This window comes from Hyperolius riggenbachi, chromosome 8, assembly GCF_040937935.1.
Source record: "Hyperolius riggenbachi isolate aHypRig1 chromosome 8, aHypRig1.pri, whole genome shotgun sequence".
In the NCBI taxonomy this organism is placed as follows: Eukaryota; Metazoa; Chordata; class Amphibia; order Anura; family Hyperoliidae; genus Hyperolius; species Hyperolius riggenbachi.
Window position 1 is genome coordinate 125964778 of NC_090653.1, and position 16767 is coordinate 125981544.

General features: G+C 43.1%; 1 protein-coding gene across 8 annotated transcripts in view; it reads left to right on the top strand.

Moving 5' to 3' along the window:
* The window catches only part of PASD1 (PAS domain containing repressor 1), a 214887-nt gene that overhangs the window by 167162 nt on the left and 30958 nt on the right, over window positions 1-16767 (top strand). For all 8 annotated transcript variants that reach the window (XM_068251045.1, XM_068251039.1, XM_068251044.1 and 5 more), the window contains exons 12-15: window positions 8832-8979; window positions 11899-11980; window positions 12930-13053; window positions 14873-14973. In XM_068251045.1, the coding sequence (XP_068107146.1) occupies window positions 8832-8979; window positions 11899-11980; window positions 12930-13053; window positions 14873-14973 (455 nt within the window). The remainder of the gene's footprint in view (window positions 1-8831; window positions 8980-11898; window positions 11981-12929; window positions 13054-14872; window positions 14974-16767) is intronic.

Here is a 16767-nt window from a genome sequence, read left to right on the forward strand (position 1 = left end):
CAGAATGCTTTGCAGCATATGCGGCTTGCGTCCTCTTAGGTCTAACAGCTTTTCTGATAAGAACACATCAAAGGTAAAAGAGATTTTTATCTTCAATAATGCCTTTATGGCTTCCTTCTAAACTGTTTAACACAGGAGAATAGAGGTTTAAATTAGCTTCTGCAGCCTGACAGTTACTCTTTAATGCTGATGGAAGTCTTAACGAGTCTGCTCTGGGTCTCAAATCTTGATCTGCAGCTCCCATTGGTTGTTAGAAATCTTCTTCTTGTCATCTTGGTTGTAGTCTTCTATGTTGATTGAAGAGATGCTACGTAGCGTGGATCGGGGGGGTTGGCCCTAGAGCTGTGCAGCCGCACTCGCGGCTATGCGGACTGCGCAGCTGCGGCCAGAGGAAGCGGCCATTTTGGGAGAGGCAGGGGAGCCCGACTCGGGGTCGGGAGCCGGCCAGGAGGGCTAATGAGCGGGGGGACCCGGCGGATCGGCACGGAGGGCGCGGACGGGGTCCTCCGTGCCGTAAAAGATTATACAGGTAATTAACTTTTTTGACTAATTTGGCCTCGTAAGTCCTTTAAGCATGTATTATTATTTTACAAGGTTCTTAACCTCTTGAGGACTCAAGGGCTAAACCCCCCTAGTGACCAGGGCATTTTTGGTAAAATTGGCCACTGCAGCTTTAAGGCCAAGCTGCAGGGCCACACAACACAGCACAGAAGTGATTCTCCCCCCCCCCCCCCCCTTTTCTCCCCACCAACAGAGTTCTCTGTTGGTGGGGTCTGATCGCTCCCTCCCTGTTTATTTTTTTTTTTATAAATATTTTTGTCAGTGTTTTTTTTTAATAAAAAACACTGTTTCGGTGTGACGCGGGCTGCAAGAGGTTAAAATCTTTATTGAAGTAGCATCACACTCCTCATCTATGAGATGAAGGGATGGGGGCACTTTATGTTAATGCTGCTAAACAAACAGTTACCAGCATTCTGCAGTCATGTGACAAGCAGTGCAGGGAGAGAAGAGATTAACCTCCCAGATGCAAATTCAACTACACAGAAAGAATACCTTGCATTGCAGATAAAAGTAAAGGGCTGTTACTTTCTGGTAAACTCTCCCATATATATATATATATATACATACAGTGGTGTGAAAAACTATTTGCCCCCTTCCTGATTTCTTATTCTTTTGCATGTTTGTCACACTTAAATGTTTCTGCTCATCAAAAACCGTTAACTATTAGTCAAAGATAACATAATTGAACACAAAATGCCGTTTTAAATGATGGTTTTTATTATTTAGTGAGAAAAATAACTCAAAACCTACATGGCCCTGTGTGAAAAAGAAATTGCCCCCTGAACCTAATAACTGGTTGGGCCACCCTTAGCAGCAATAACTGCAATCAAGCGTTTGCGATAACTTGCAACGAGTCTTTTACAGCGCTCTGGAGGAATTTTTGGCCCACTCATCTTTGCAGAATTGTTGTAATTCAGCTTTATTTGAGGGTTTTCTAGCATTAACCGCCTTTTTAAGGTCATGCCACAACATCTCAATAGGATTCAGGTCAGGACTTTGACTAGGCCACTCCAAAGTCCTCATTTTGTTTTTCTTCAGCCATTCAGAGGTGGATTTGCTGGTGTGTTTTGGGTCACTGTCCTGCTGCAGCACCCAAGATCGCTTCTTCTTGAGTTGACGAACAGATGGCCGGACATTCTCCTTCAGGAAGTTTTGGTAGACAGTAGAATTCATGGTTCCATCTATCACAGCAAGCCTTCCAGGTCCTGAAGCAGCAAAACAACCCCAGACCATCACACTACCACCACCATATTTTACTGTTGGTATGATGTTCTTTTGCTGAAATGCTGTGTTACTTCTACACCAGATGGAACGGGACACGCACCTTCCAAAAAGTTCAACTTTTGTCTCGTCGGTCCACAAGGTATTTTCCCAAAAGTCTTGCCAATCATTGAGATGTTTTTTAGCAAAATTAAGACGAGCCTTTTTGCTTAAAAGTGGTTTGCGCCTTAGATATCTGCCATGCAGACCGTTTTTGCCCAGTCTCTTTCTTATTGTGGAGTCATGAACAATGACCTTAATTGAGGCAAGTGAGGCCTGCAGTTCTTTAGATGTTGTCCTGGGGTCTTTTGTGACCTCTCGGATGAGTTTTCTCTGCGCTCTTGGGGTTATTTTGGTCGGCCAGCCACTCCTGGGAAGGTTCATCACTGTTCCATGTTTTTGCCATTTGTGGATAATGGCTCTCACTGTGGTTCGCTGGAGTCCCAAAGCTTTAGAAATGGCTTTATAACCTTTACCAGACTGATAGATCTCAATTACAGTACTTTGTTCTCATTTGTTCCTGAATTTCTTTGGATCTTGGCATGATGTCTAGCTTTTGAGGTGCTTTTGGTCTACTTCTCTGTGTCAATTAGCTCCTATTTAAGTGATTTCTTGATTGAAACAGGTGTGGCAGTAATCAGGCCTGGGGGTGACTACAGAAATTGAACTCAGGTGTGATAAACCACAGTTAAGTTATTTTTTAACAAGGGGGGCAATCAATTTTTCACACAGGACCATGTAGATTTGGAGTTTTTTTTTTCTCTCACTAAATAATAAAAACCATCATTTAAAACTGCATTTTGTGTTCAATTATGTTATCTTTGACTAATAGTTAACGGTTTTTGATGAGCAGAAACATTTAAGTGTGACAAACATGCAAAAGAATAAGAAATCAGGAAGGGGGCAAATAGTTTTTCACAACACTGTATACACCTTTTAATTCAGGTTTAAAAATCTAGTTGTGCTGAAGGCAAATATAATTTCTTAGTTACTATATTCTGCAGATATTTTAGCAAACTTGACTTCAGATCATTATTTGCTTTTGTGGTGTAACTGATGTAAGCCTCATCGGCACATACCATTCACAGTGACCCCTATACTTCCATTGCAAGATGTTTACTGTAGGAGTACATGCTGAGAATGTCCACGATTTGTTTAAAAGTCTTTAATTAGATTTTTTTTTTTTTGGGGGGGGGGGGGGGGGATGTTTAGAAAATTATGCTTGGCAGCAAACTGGAATAGAGTGGTCATTAAATGAAGAAATGTTTTGTCTAGCAATTATATGGATATAGTTTTTTTTTTTTTTTAAGCAAAATTAAGTTATCCATTAAAGTGTATGTTGAATTCAAAGAAATAGACAGTGTTTCTTCCTATGTGGTGGGGCTAAAATCTGATTGCTTGTTATTAAAGGGTCTTTTCATTTTACTATGAAGTGTTGCTGAACAAATTGTTGTATGAGCGTCCTCTCACCTCCTGCCTGACCCCTGATTCTTGTTTCTCTAGCCTCTTTTTGGAGCAGTCAAAACAATGCATTTCTAAACTCAAATCTGAATGTCTACACAATTAATATTACTCCTTATTTTGTATTAATGAGCAAAAAAATGTATCATTCATGCTAATTAGCTTGAACTATTTGCGCTAATTAGCCGGGGGGGGGGGGGGGGGGGGGGCTGAGCTGGAAAATCACAGAACTACCAGATCAGCTGCTAAAAGCTGAAGTTTGCAAATCCCAACTTCTAACAAACACAGATGTCAATATGACAAGCCCTATTGGTACCGAGTCAGGTTGTATATACCTTCTAATATCTTAATTAATCAATCTAAGAAAATGGCAGCACGCTATAAGTGTTACTCATGCAGTGAAGACCATAAATATGTACAAACAGTCGTATACTGCAGGGGTCCTTGCTGATCCCCCTCCACTCTCCCACAATATATATGAGTGGGGTGTAGCTATCCCACAGGTCGACTGAAATGATCACTGCTCAGGGTGGTAAAGACCAGAGCGTGGTCGCATGCTGTGATAATGTAAATCACCCCAGCTAACCCCTCAATGGTACTGGTCCTGTACACCACCCTTATGGGGAGGTTATTTACAAAGTGCTAGAAAATGTGCATCGTGCTGTACATAAAGACCCTAATGAGATCACATTTCACCACAAAGGCTTCTTCAGAAGGTGCTATTCATATGTTACATAGTGCTATACATCATACACATCACCACAGAGTTAAAATCAAAATATGCCTCCCATATGTCACATGTCCTTTTGGGTTAAGGACGTTAACCTTTTCGCCCGGAAATTGGCACTCGTTAAGATGTATGAAACGAAAGAGGCTAAGCAAAAGACCACAGACAAACATGAGAAGGAAGCATTTGAAGCATTACAAGAATTATTAATGGAAAATGATACTGGCATTCCATCTTTGGCTCCACCTAGTGGAATTAAATCTAAAAGTAAATACTGTCCCTCGTTATCGCAGTACCCACAAATCTACACTTTTGTCGATATGGTGACTAGGGCACTTAAGAGACTAGAGAGTGACACCGTCCGTACCCCCCTACATGATAATCTTACTGTAAACGAGAGAGCAGCCCTGAATACACTGAGAAAAAATGATAATCTCGTTATAAAACCAGCAGATAAGGGGGGGAATATAGTCATCATGAATAAAGATATGTATGAACAAATGTGTCTGACGATTCTGAGAAATGAGACCCAATATGCTGTTATTCGGGACAATCCCATCAAACAACATGCAGAGAGTCTTTGTAAAATATTGAAAAATGCTGTGACTGAGGGTTGCTTGGATCCAATAGACTATACTCAGTTGGAAACCTCCACTAAATTCCCATGACTAGCTGTGTTCTATGCACTACCGAAGATACACAAAGAAAAATTGCCTCCGCCTGGGAGGCCAATAGTATCAGGCTGTGGTAATCTGACAGATGAAACGAGCAAATATGTGGATAGGTTTTTGAGACCCTTTGTTTGAGGCCTTACCCTCTTACCTAAGAGATACTAAGGACCTGCTGATTAAAATACAGGATATTGAGGTACCACCCACTACACTGCTGGCAAGTCTCGACGTCGAGTCCTTATACAGTAATATTGACCACCGACTAGGACTAGCAGCAGTCCAGTACTTTCTGAGAACAAGAGGACAGCACCTCGAGTCACATAATCGATTGCTTATCAACCTTCAAAATTTCATCTTAACACATAATGTGTTTCTGTTTGGGGGGCATTTCTACCACCAGCTCAGGGGCAGTGCTATGGGGACGGCTTGTGCCCCCTCATATGCAAATCTGTTCCTGGGCTGGTGGGAGGATGTTCATGTGTTCTCTGAGGATCTCACCTTTTTTACATCCCATATTCTATACTGGGGGAGATTTATAGACGATATCATCATACTATGGGATGGTCAAAAAGATGTGTTCATTGACTTTGTGGAAATCTTGAATTCCAATCAGATCGGTATGCACTTCACATATGAGATCGACAGCAGCACGATCAATTTTTTAGATCTTAAAATTACGGTCGATAAGTGCAAAATACAGACTGAGATATTTCGGAAACCCACATCTACTAACTCCTTGTTGAGGTGGGAAAGCTCCCACCCCAGCTCATTGCGTAAGAGCATTCCAATTGGACAGTTTCTCAGAGCTAGGAGGAACTGTTCAACATCTGAATCATTTGACAGAGAGTGCACATTTCTTAAACAACGCTTCAGACAAAGAGGTTTCCCGGATCATGTAATTGAACACGCATATAAACGAGCATATGAGACCCCCCGTGAAGCAACTCTGAGAAACTCTAATGAGAGAGCTGACTGTAGGTACAGAACGACCCCCAAGAAGACACTGAGAGTCCCCCGTCTCATTGGGACCTTCACAGATGACTCACACAAGGTTTTTGAGATAATACGACATTATTGGCCTATCCTGCAGAAGGATAAGGACCTATCGAGACATCTCCCCGACACTCCAGCCATAACTTATAGACGGTCATCTAATTTACGAGACATACTAGTCCACAGCACCCGCACCCCACGTTCTACCCCAAGAGAAACTTGGCTTCCACCAAAACCTTTGGGGTCCTTTAGGTGTGGCCACTGTAAGGCTTGCAAATATATGCCTACCCTGAAACAATTTACAGTACCCACCAATGGCAGAACTTTCAGTATACTATCATTTATCAACTGTGAAAGTAGGGGAGTAATATACGGGGCTAAGTGCCCCTGTAATCTGTGGTATGTGGGCAAGACTACCAGACAACTTAAAGACTGTGTTCTGGAACATGTGGGGGATATCAAACACAGGAGAGATACATCCATCGCAAGACATATGAATGAGTTCCATGCCCCCAGACGTTTTGATATACAGTTTTGGGGGATACAGACATGGAAAAGGGACTTTAGAGGGGGCAATTTCGACCAGAAACTAATGCAGATAGAATCCCAGTGGATTTTTCGTCTAGACACGATTTCACCGAAAGGATTGAATGAAGATTTTACCCTTGCGTGTTTTCTGTAGGACCATATGTACATGATACAAGTTGGTATCTATATGGCACCCCTCCCCAAATAGATTGATTTTATCCATGTTATTATCCTACCTTGAGTGGTCTCCTACATACATGTACATTATGTTTTGGAATAGGGAAATTCTTTTCCTCTTTCTTCCCCGACTCATAGCGCTCTGTATGGTATAGAGGGGACAATTCTGTCTCCTTATATTTATCTATATACCATACATTTGTATGCACTTTTTTATTGCTGCGCTCACATGTAATTTATCATATCCATTCCGTAGGGGGTTATATGCCTCGTGCCCCCACCCCCCCCCCCCCCCTTTTCCTCCCTCCCTCGAATCTCCGAGACGTCCTTGAAATAGGCTCCAACAGTTGCATCTCTAATATGAGATGTTTACATGCATGCATTGCTATGGCAACGGGGGCGGATACCTCCAGGAGGGGATGCGCCTGGCCGCCTCCCCCCCTTCCCCGTCAGAGGGATGCCATGCGGAGACTGGATGGGCGGCACCGTCTATGACGTACCCGCTCACATGACATGCGGATCTTTGGCCGCGGAAGTGACGCGTACGGCCATTTGACACGCAAACTCCACCCCTTTTACCACGGGTGGAACGCATTGCCGCGTCCACCACGCAGACTGGATGGTTTAGGGGCCTTATGCGAGTTCCCCACTAGGATACGATGTGGGATGAGGTGAGCGAGACTAGGGACGACGGTCCCCTACCTACAACATGTTTACTGTGATATATATTGGATCGTAACTTTTCCGAGGACAATGGGCGTGGCCAATGGGGATTAACCCCTCCTCTTCCTGCCTCCTTAGTATAAATATAGTCGCTGAACACGACGCAGATAGCTCTGACTTGGGCTTTTGACATATGGGGGCATATTTTGATTTTAACTCTGTGGTGATGTGTATGATGTAAAGCACTATGTAACATATGTATAGCACCTTCTGAAGAAGCCTTTGTGGTGAAATGTGATCTCATTAGGGTCTTTATGTACAGCACGATGCACATTTTCTAGCACTTTGTAAATAGCCTCCCCATAAGGGTGGTATACAGGACCAGTACCATTGAGGGGTTAGCTGGGGTGATTTACAGTATCACAGCATGCGACCACGCTCCGGTCTTTACCACCCTGAGCAGTGATCATTTCAGTCGACCTGTGGGATAGCTACACCCCACTCATATATATTGTGGGAGAGTGGAGGGGGATCAGCAAGGACCCCTGCAGTATACAACTGTTTGTACATATTTATGGTCTTTACTGCATGAGTAACACTTATAGCGTGCTGCCATTTTTTTAGATTGATTAATTAAGATATTAGAAGGTATATACAACCTGACTCGGTACCAATAGGGCTTGTCATATTGACATCTGTGTTTGTAATTTTTTCCCTGGTACAATTTTCATTCGGTTTGTGTTTAAATCCCAACTTCTACATCCCATCTTAAGGCCCATACACACGCATGATCAAAGTTGTCTGAGGCAGCGATAATGACCGCCTCAACCGATAAACATGCATGTGTACAGTGGTCCCAGATCCCCGATCAACTTGGCCGAGCGACAGCCAACTCCTTTTTGAACGCCCGCCTGGTGATGTCACACACACATCACTCTATCAATCCTCTGCCTCCCGCTTAGCAACAGAGTGCGTCGTCAGCTATACAACACAGCCCAGAGAAATGGGGTCCCGATCCTCGACGGTCATCATCAGTCAAAGCTGTGTGCGCACCTTTGAGCATATTAATTACATTTGTTGATCATCACTGCATATCATCAAAGTCTGATTATGGCCCAGTGCACACCAAAAACCACAAGCAGATCCGCAAAACGCTAGCGTTTTTAGCTGCGTTTTTCTTCTTATTTTGAAGTGTTGTTACAGTAAAGCTGTTACTGAACAGCTTCTGTAACAAAAACGCCTGTCAAACCGCTCTGATGTAGCATTTTTCAGAGCGGTTTGCATTTTTCCTATACTTTACAATGAGGCAGAAACGCCTCCGCAATACAAAATCTGCAGCAGACCGGGAGTATGCGTTTCTGCAAAACGCCTCCCGCTCTGGTGTGCACCACCCCATTGAAATACATTACCCTAGCATTTCCACATCCGCAATCGGATCTGAAACCGCTGCCGAACCGCTCTGGTGTGCACTAGGCCAAAGTGTTGGAGATTGTGGGGCTTTTTAAGAGGGCAGATAATGACTGGAGAGAGTGAGGAGGTAATTATAGAGAATTGGAAGCAGCTCGGGACACACCCGAGTTCAATTTAGCTGAGGTGTGCTGAGAACTGGTAAAATGAATAAAAGCTGATTTTGAATAACAGAAAACAGTAATTAGATCTGATTTTCTTTTAATCACTGACACACTCTTGCAGGGGGACAGTAATAGGGAATCAGAGGTAGTAAACTGTGACACTGTCCACACGCTGAAAATGTCTGACTGATCATCTTGTTTTCTTATGTTGAAATGCAGTGATGCAATATGGGAAAGGAAAATCCTGCTACTACAGGTTCCTAACCAAAGGCCAGCAGTGGATCTGGCTGCAGACGCACTACTACATCACTTACCACCAGTGGAATTCCAAGCCAGAGTTCATTGTTTGTACACACACTGTTGTTAGGTAAGTCATGATTTGTTATGTTCTATGTGAAGGATGTGTTTTGCTGGGTTTTTAGACATTGATTTAGCAATTCATCTGTCCGCCAGTGCAAACTACAGCGAAATGCCAAAATCCTGCAGCTGTTTGGCACTGTGCTGCTGCCGCTGCGCTCATTACTGACTTCAGGTTTAATATGATTCTTGGAGGCATGTGATAAAAAGCAAAGACTCAACTTATTTCAACTTTTTTCTATTTTTATTATTACGGTGCTAATGAGACGCCACACAGTGTTGGACCCAGCCCAGCTGAACCCAGAAATAAACAATAGCACATTTTAACAGCACCCAAGTTGATGTAGTGGCTGGATAGGTTACTGGTTAAGGGCTCTGCCTTTGACATGGGAGACCAAGGTTTGAATCCTGGCTAGGGTCAGTACCTATTCAGTAATAAGTTCTTGGGCAAGACTCCCTAACACTGCAGGGTGGTCCGTTGAGCGTACCCTTAGTGTCTGCAGCTCTTGAGCGCTTTGAGTCCAACAGGAGAAAAGCGCTATACAAATGTGAAGATTATTATTATAAGTGAATACAATGTATAGAAGAAAAGAGATAGACAAAATACAAACATGTTTGCAAACTGTTCACTAGTTTATTTCCTGTCTTCACTGGATTCAGCTGGTGGGTAGGCCAGTCTTGTATGATCATGTGTCATTAACCCTATGTCTGCTTCCATTAAAGCAGGAAGTAGACACTGCAGGTTTATTTCAGGATTTGTATCAGCTGTAACAAATAAATGTTTTTCTGTAAAGATTATTATGCTGTTGCGTATCTTTTAGAGCAGAGAGAAGGTTCTGAGTTAAGGTCCACTTTAAATGGGATTTGCAAGTTCCACCCAATGTCTTGATGCATTATGCGTATTGCTTCTTTCTCAGGAGGAATTTAAAATGTAGAAATACCTTCTACCTTTTTTTTTTTTTTTCAGAAGAGGGATTTTGAGTTTTATTAGGCCCAGGGGCGTAACAATAGACCCTGTAAGGGATGCAGCTGCAGGGGGCCCCAGAAGCAGTAGGGGGCCCCGTGAGAGGAGAAGTTTCTTTCCCCTGTCCTTAGAGACAACTGACAACTAAGGGCATGGAGAGAAAAAACTTTCTGCTCTCTGCACCATTGTTCTACTGACTGCATCGGCTCAGCCACTGATAAGGAATTATACAAAGTTTGGCAGACAAAGATTTGTAGACAGTCCCTATTCAGTGTTCAGCAGGGTCAAAGGGGGGCCCCACCCAAAGTTTGGCAGGGGGGCCCAGTGAGCTCTAGTTACACTACTGATTAGGCCGATAGCAAAATGATTGATGACTCTGGATCTCTATAACATAATTTGGTATCCTGTATTAGTGTAACTGCAGGAAACATCTCAGCTTCAATTAAGTTTGGGAACATTTGTTATAATATCCTCCTACCAACCAATACTGATCTGTAGTATTACTGGTAACTGCTAAGCTGCGTTATGCATATAAAGATCTAAGGTGCTATTAGCTTTAAATGCAGTAAACAGTGCCCCCTTGTGGCTTCCTATTAAATTTTCTCCTTTCAGTGCATCCCAGGCCGCTGTTCTTCTATTTTCTCCTATAAGTCTGCGACAAAGCTAATATATTATTAATGCTTTAAAAAGATATTTAAGTGATTTCAGCATGTCTGCGTGGTTCCTTTCCAGATGAAATAAAGCTGTAAAGTAGTGGTGTAAGTTGAGTTATAAGCATTATACCTGAGTGAGATAAGCCTTGAAACAGAAAGAAACAAATACATAATCATATTAAGCTAACAATGGCCAGCCCATTTCCAAGCTGTGCATGATGACCCAGAATCATGGGCGAAATAAACCAAATGACATTACCATTCTCTTAAATAGGTCAAAACACAGCAAATCATGGAGTTTTTAGCCTGTAATTATGATAAGCCGCACTAGAAGCAGCTGTGAGTGTTACGAACAGAAAGTTTTCACAAGAAATGAAACAGCCGTCACATAGCCGTGGCTGAGAAGTACAATATGTATAGTAACAAGTGGGTATTGCAAGCTCTGCCACCTGCTAGTATATTCCTGTAACTACTGTAAGCGCATGTATGGAATATTTAGCAGTGTGTTATGTCCTACAGAGGTAGGAATAAGCAGGGGCGTAACTAGAGGGGATCGCAGGGGGGGGGGGGGGGGAAGAGCTGTGGGGACGCCTAACTACTAACCTTCCCTTCCTACAATAAAGGGGACTACACTACAGATCAGTGGTTTTGTGGCTACACTTGTTACGGGTGTGAAGATCACGATGGCCACACTTGACCTTTGTGGGATGGGGACCCAAGACCGTGAAGGGCACCAAGGGGAGGCAAGGGAAGGGGTGTGGACATTGGGGGGCCTCATCAATGTTTTGCTGGGGGAGGCATAATCTTTAGTTACACCACGGAGTATAAGTCTCTCTAGTAAATGTAGATATGGGGGACCTGAAGGGCAATTTGTGTGTGTGTGTGTGTAGGGGGGTGGGGGGGGGGGGGGGGGTGGGGGGGGGGTCATCCTCCTTGCTGGAGTGCTAACTCTTCTTCACTGCACAAACAAACACAAATTCTCCCAGTTGGAAGTAATAACCTAAACTGAGAGGGATATGGATGTTTTCTTTTAAACAATACCAGTTGCCTGGCAGTCCTGCTAATCTCTTTGGCTGCAGTAATGACGTCTTAAAATCATAACGTTTATTTATCAATACAGGGCTTAATAAAGAGGGATAATCTTCCATAGGGAAAAGTGCAGTAAGTTACTTTTGAATGTTGGGTGAATAATTTGCACCCTTGAACTGAACAGTGGAAACTATTTTTTATATGTGGCGATTCTTGGATACTGTTATTATTCTGGTGTTCTTGTATATATGGAAAGGCTTCTTCATTTTACATTGCTTTACAGTTATGCTGAAGTTCGAGCAGAAAGGAGGAGAGACCTTGGACTGGAGGAGTCAGCTCTGGAACTGGCAGAACCAACAATAAAGGTATACTATGTGACATGCACATTAACAGTAGCCTGGCTTTTATTTGCTTTCATTATGTAAGCTTCAGCAATATTAATTTGCCAACCTTTCAGGTAGAAGTCTATAGATGGTAATCAACTAGAACAGTATTATTGGCCTTCCTGACGGTTACTGATTTGCTCCAGCATTCTGGAGTCTAGTCTAGTCCTGTCCCTGATTCAAGTATTAGACATAGAAGCTATACAAAGGCCAGGCCTGTCCCAGTTCAAGTATCAGACATAGGGACTATACAAAGCCCCGTCCTGTCCCTGATTCAAGTACCAGACATAGGGACTATACAAAGCCCCGTCCTGTCCCTGATTCAACTATCAGACATAGGGACTATACAAAGCCCAGCCTTGTCCCTGATTCAACTATCAGACATAGGGACTATACAAACCCCAGTCCTGTCCCTGATTTAACTATAAAACATAGGGACTATATAAACCCCAGGGCTGTCCCCGATTCAAGTAACAACCATAGGGACTACACAAAGCCCAGTCCTGTCCCTAGTTAAAGTATCAGACATAGGGACTATACAAAGCAAAGTCCTGTCCCTGATTCAAGAATCAGACATAGGGACCATACAAACCCCAGGCCTGTCCCTGATCCAACTATCAGACAGAGGGACTATACAAACTCCAGTCCTGTCCCTGTTATCAGACATATGGATAATACAAACCCCAGTCCTGTCCCTGTTTTAAGTATCAGACAATGGGACTATACAAACCCCAGTCCTGTCCCTTATTCAAGCATCAGACATATAGGGACTATACAAAGCTCAGTCCTGTCCCTGATACAAGAACTAGACACGGGGACTATACTATACATGAAGGTCCAGTGGCAGCCCATATGTACATATCTTCGGAGATAAGCTGTTTCCAGTATTCATTTGTGATCTTTCTGATGGTTTCATGTCTTCTTATCCCAGGAGCAGAACACCTATTTAGACATTAGGCAGTGCACAAATAACCAGGAGCCAAGCAGAGATGCAATGTCGGTGTCATCACACAGCTCCCGAAGATCGTCTCACACTGCCCTCTCAGACTCTGCATGTAAGTATAGCTGTCACTTTCAGTAAACCTAGTTATGAACCCTCAGACATGAAAATGACTTCACACCGTATAGGACTTGATATACTAAAGGCATCTTCAAGAGTCTCCAGTGAGGATTTCATAAGGAATCCAACAAACCTGGACCTGATTAAATCTGTTATGTGATTGAACATTTTAACCCTTGCCACTATATTTTTAACTATTGAATATTCCCTTTTTACTATGGTGCCAAGTGCCCAGAGTCTGTCTTGAACAACAGCTCGTAGGACTCAACACAGCTTGTAGGACTCAACACAGCTTGTGGGACTCAACAGAATGTTGTGCCAGCCCAGCAAGCAGAGCTACCTCATAGCAAGGCCAACTTTATTGCAGCTTCCCTTCCATGTGCAGCACCCCCTTCTGATCACTTGTGCTGGTCACTTTTCCATGTCTAACATTCATGTACAGTAGTCTCCTTCAGTTCTATACAGGTCCCTTGGACAGCAGCCCCCTATTTACATGAGTCGCTCCTTATTTGCAACTTTTGTATTCCATTTGCAGCCTCTTTTTCCATATGCAGCAATCATTCTTCCATGTCCAGCCGTCCCTTGGCCAGCTGCCACCCAAGGCCCGGGCTTTGGTGGCCTTTTTAGAGAGATTGCAGTTTTTACCATGATCCAAATTTAACTGCAATTTGCATATAGACTAAAACTGGACCAATGCAAATCACCAATGACTGCATCTGGTCCAGATTCAGTCTGCATTACAAAAAAATAAGCAGCTTGTTGATCATGTCTGCTTACCACTCTGCATCCACTATCTACTTTTCTTCTGTGTCATCCTTGCTGGTGTCGCCAGCAACACTAGCATGATAACCAGCAATGCACACAGCTCCATGTGACAGAATGATTCCTCCTAACAGCAGACCACTTGATTCACAAGAAAACTGAACATCCACAATCTACCAACCTGGGGAGACACACTCTAAGCAGGGGGTATCATTGGGAGAAGGGGGCATCATGATCCCACGGGGTGCTACTTTAAGGCTTGGTAGAAACTAGTGTATGATTGTTACTGATTATCTTGTATGCATTTTCCATAGACCAAACAGCAGACCTGGCACCGATTGCAATAAACCAAGTTTTCTTTAATCCAACAGGTACATGCAAGACATAGGAAACAAGTGGATAGTCGGCCTAACAGCCGTTTCACAGGTTACCCTGCTTCTTCAGAGTGCCTCTGAAGAAGCAGGGTAACCTGTGAAACGGCTGTTAGGCCGACTATCCACTTGTTTCCTATGTCTTGCATGTACCTGTTGGATTAAAGAAAACTTGGTTTATTGCAATCGGTGCCAGGTCTGCTGTTTGGTCTATGGAAAATACTGATGTGTATGGGACCTAGAGCACGTAACGTCTCGAACCAGGATCCAACTGCTGTATTCCAGTTGTGGTTGAGTGCCAGCCCTACCTCTAATCTTCTGTTGCAAATTATCTTGTATGCACATGTAATGAGCAGTGTTTAGCTAAGAATGAGCATATCTAGATGAGGAGTTACTATGTCAGAGCATTTGGCTTTTCAGCAATAAGCTACAAGATGCATATTATATTTTGCTGATGCCATTTACATCTGGTAGAGTTCAACTCTAAACATCGTTCTCATTTTATTTTATATAAAATACTGCCACTATAATAATAATAACTAACAATGTAGTTGTAAATTGTAGAACAACCTTTGACAGGCTGAAATACTTACATTGTGCCATGTTAATGAAAGACCTATACGGAAGATTGTATGTTTATGCTTTAAACCATAATTAAATGACAATGTTTCTGTACTCTAGCCACCTCATCCATGAGGCATACAGAGGCCAGCACACCCTCCAGACACTCCTTAAGCCAACAGGATAAACCACAGATGAGAATGCCAGCTAGCACAAACCAGGTATGTACCCTATACTGTTATTATGATAGAGGCTATGATTTTCTGCCATAGGACTCTTATGTAATAAAGCTGCATAAGGGTTGGTGCATACTACAAGAGCTTTTTCTAAGCATGTGTGATTTTAAAAGCTCTTGCTGTTGTAATGCTATGTGTGTGTGCTTACTTGAGTGATGTGATTTTGTAAAAAAAAAAACCATACATTGCAGTAGCAAGAGATTGTCAAATCACTAGTGCTTACAAAGCTCTTACATTGCTATCCAGCCCTAATACTTCTGCTCCTGTGGAGGGCACTCTCTGATCCATCCTGGCCTCCTAAAAGTCCTCTTCTGCTTTTCCCCAGCTTAAAGAGAACCCGAGGTGGGTTTGAAGAATATTATCTGCATATAGAGGCTGGATCTGCCTATACAGCCCAGCCTCTGTTGCTATCCCAAACCCCCCTAAGGTCCCCCTGCACTCTGCAATCCCTCATAAATCACAGCCACACTGCTGACAAACAGCTTGTCAGAGCTGGCTGTGTTTATCTCTATAGTGTCAGTCTGCTGCTCTCCCCGCCTCCTGCAGAACTCCAGTCCCCGCCTGCATCCCTTCCCTCCCTGCTGATTGGAGGGAAGGGACAGGGGCAGGGACCGGAGCTATGCAAGAGGCGGGGGAGCAGCTGAGACTGACACTACAGATGTAAACACAGCCTCACAGCACGGCTGTGATTTATGAGGGATTGCAGAGTGCAGGGGGACCTTAGTGGGTTTTGGGATAGCAACAGAGGCTGGGCTGTATAGGCAGATCCAGCCTCTGTATGCAGATAACATTCTTTAAACACACCTCGGGTTCTGTTTAAAGCTTCTGTTGACCCTCATTCACTACTTTCCCTACTCTGGTCTGGATCTATATACAAAGAGAACCGACTGGCTCAGATCTATAAGCAATATATATCTCTAACTCTGAATTACAGTTAATGCAAAAACAATGTCTACTGTGAAGGCATCACCACCTCCAAAACTGACATCTTTACAGTCCTGAATCCCCTGAAGTGGGCCAGGCTCCATTGTCTCAGATCCCAACTTTCCCACCATTATTCTCTTCCTACAGTTTCAGTATACTATCCTTCTCACTGTGTTTCTGTTCAGTAGTTTGTTTCCACTGTTCTGTATATCAAGCAGTGAGGCACCTTGTTGGGAGGCAAGAGGGTAATCCAAAACATAAGAAGTAAAGTACAAATAGGAATATGAAACTTCAAGGGGGTTCTATATACTACTATACATACAATTAGTTTAGTTAGTTTGGTTTGGAGGAAGACAAGTGGTAATGCTTGCAGAGAGAGTGGTAAGGGTTGAAAAGTTATTAAAAAAAAAGAAGCTTGGTTTAGGTAAGACTTTCTGAAATGTGAATTAATCCAAACTGGAACAACAGTTAAAGAGGAACTCCAGTGAAAATAATGTAATAAAAAAGTGCTTCATTTTTACAATAATTATGTATAAATGATTTAGTCAGTGATTGCCCATTGTAAAATCTTTCCTCTCCCTGATTTACATTCTGACATTTATCACATGGTGGCATTTTTACTGCTGGCAGGTGATGTCACTGGAAGTAGCTGCTGCTTGCTTTTTTGGCAGTTGGAAACAGCGGTATACAGTTACTTCCCACAATGCAACGAGGTTAACAGACAGGAAACTGCCAGGACCATGGTCCTCATAGTTTCCTGTGGGAGGGGTTTCACCACAATATCAGCCATACAGCGCTCCCTGATGATCCATTTGTGAAAAGGAATAGATTTCTCATGTAAGAGGGGGTATCAGC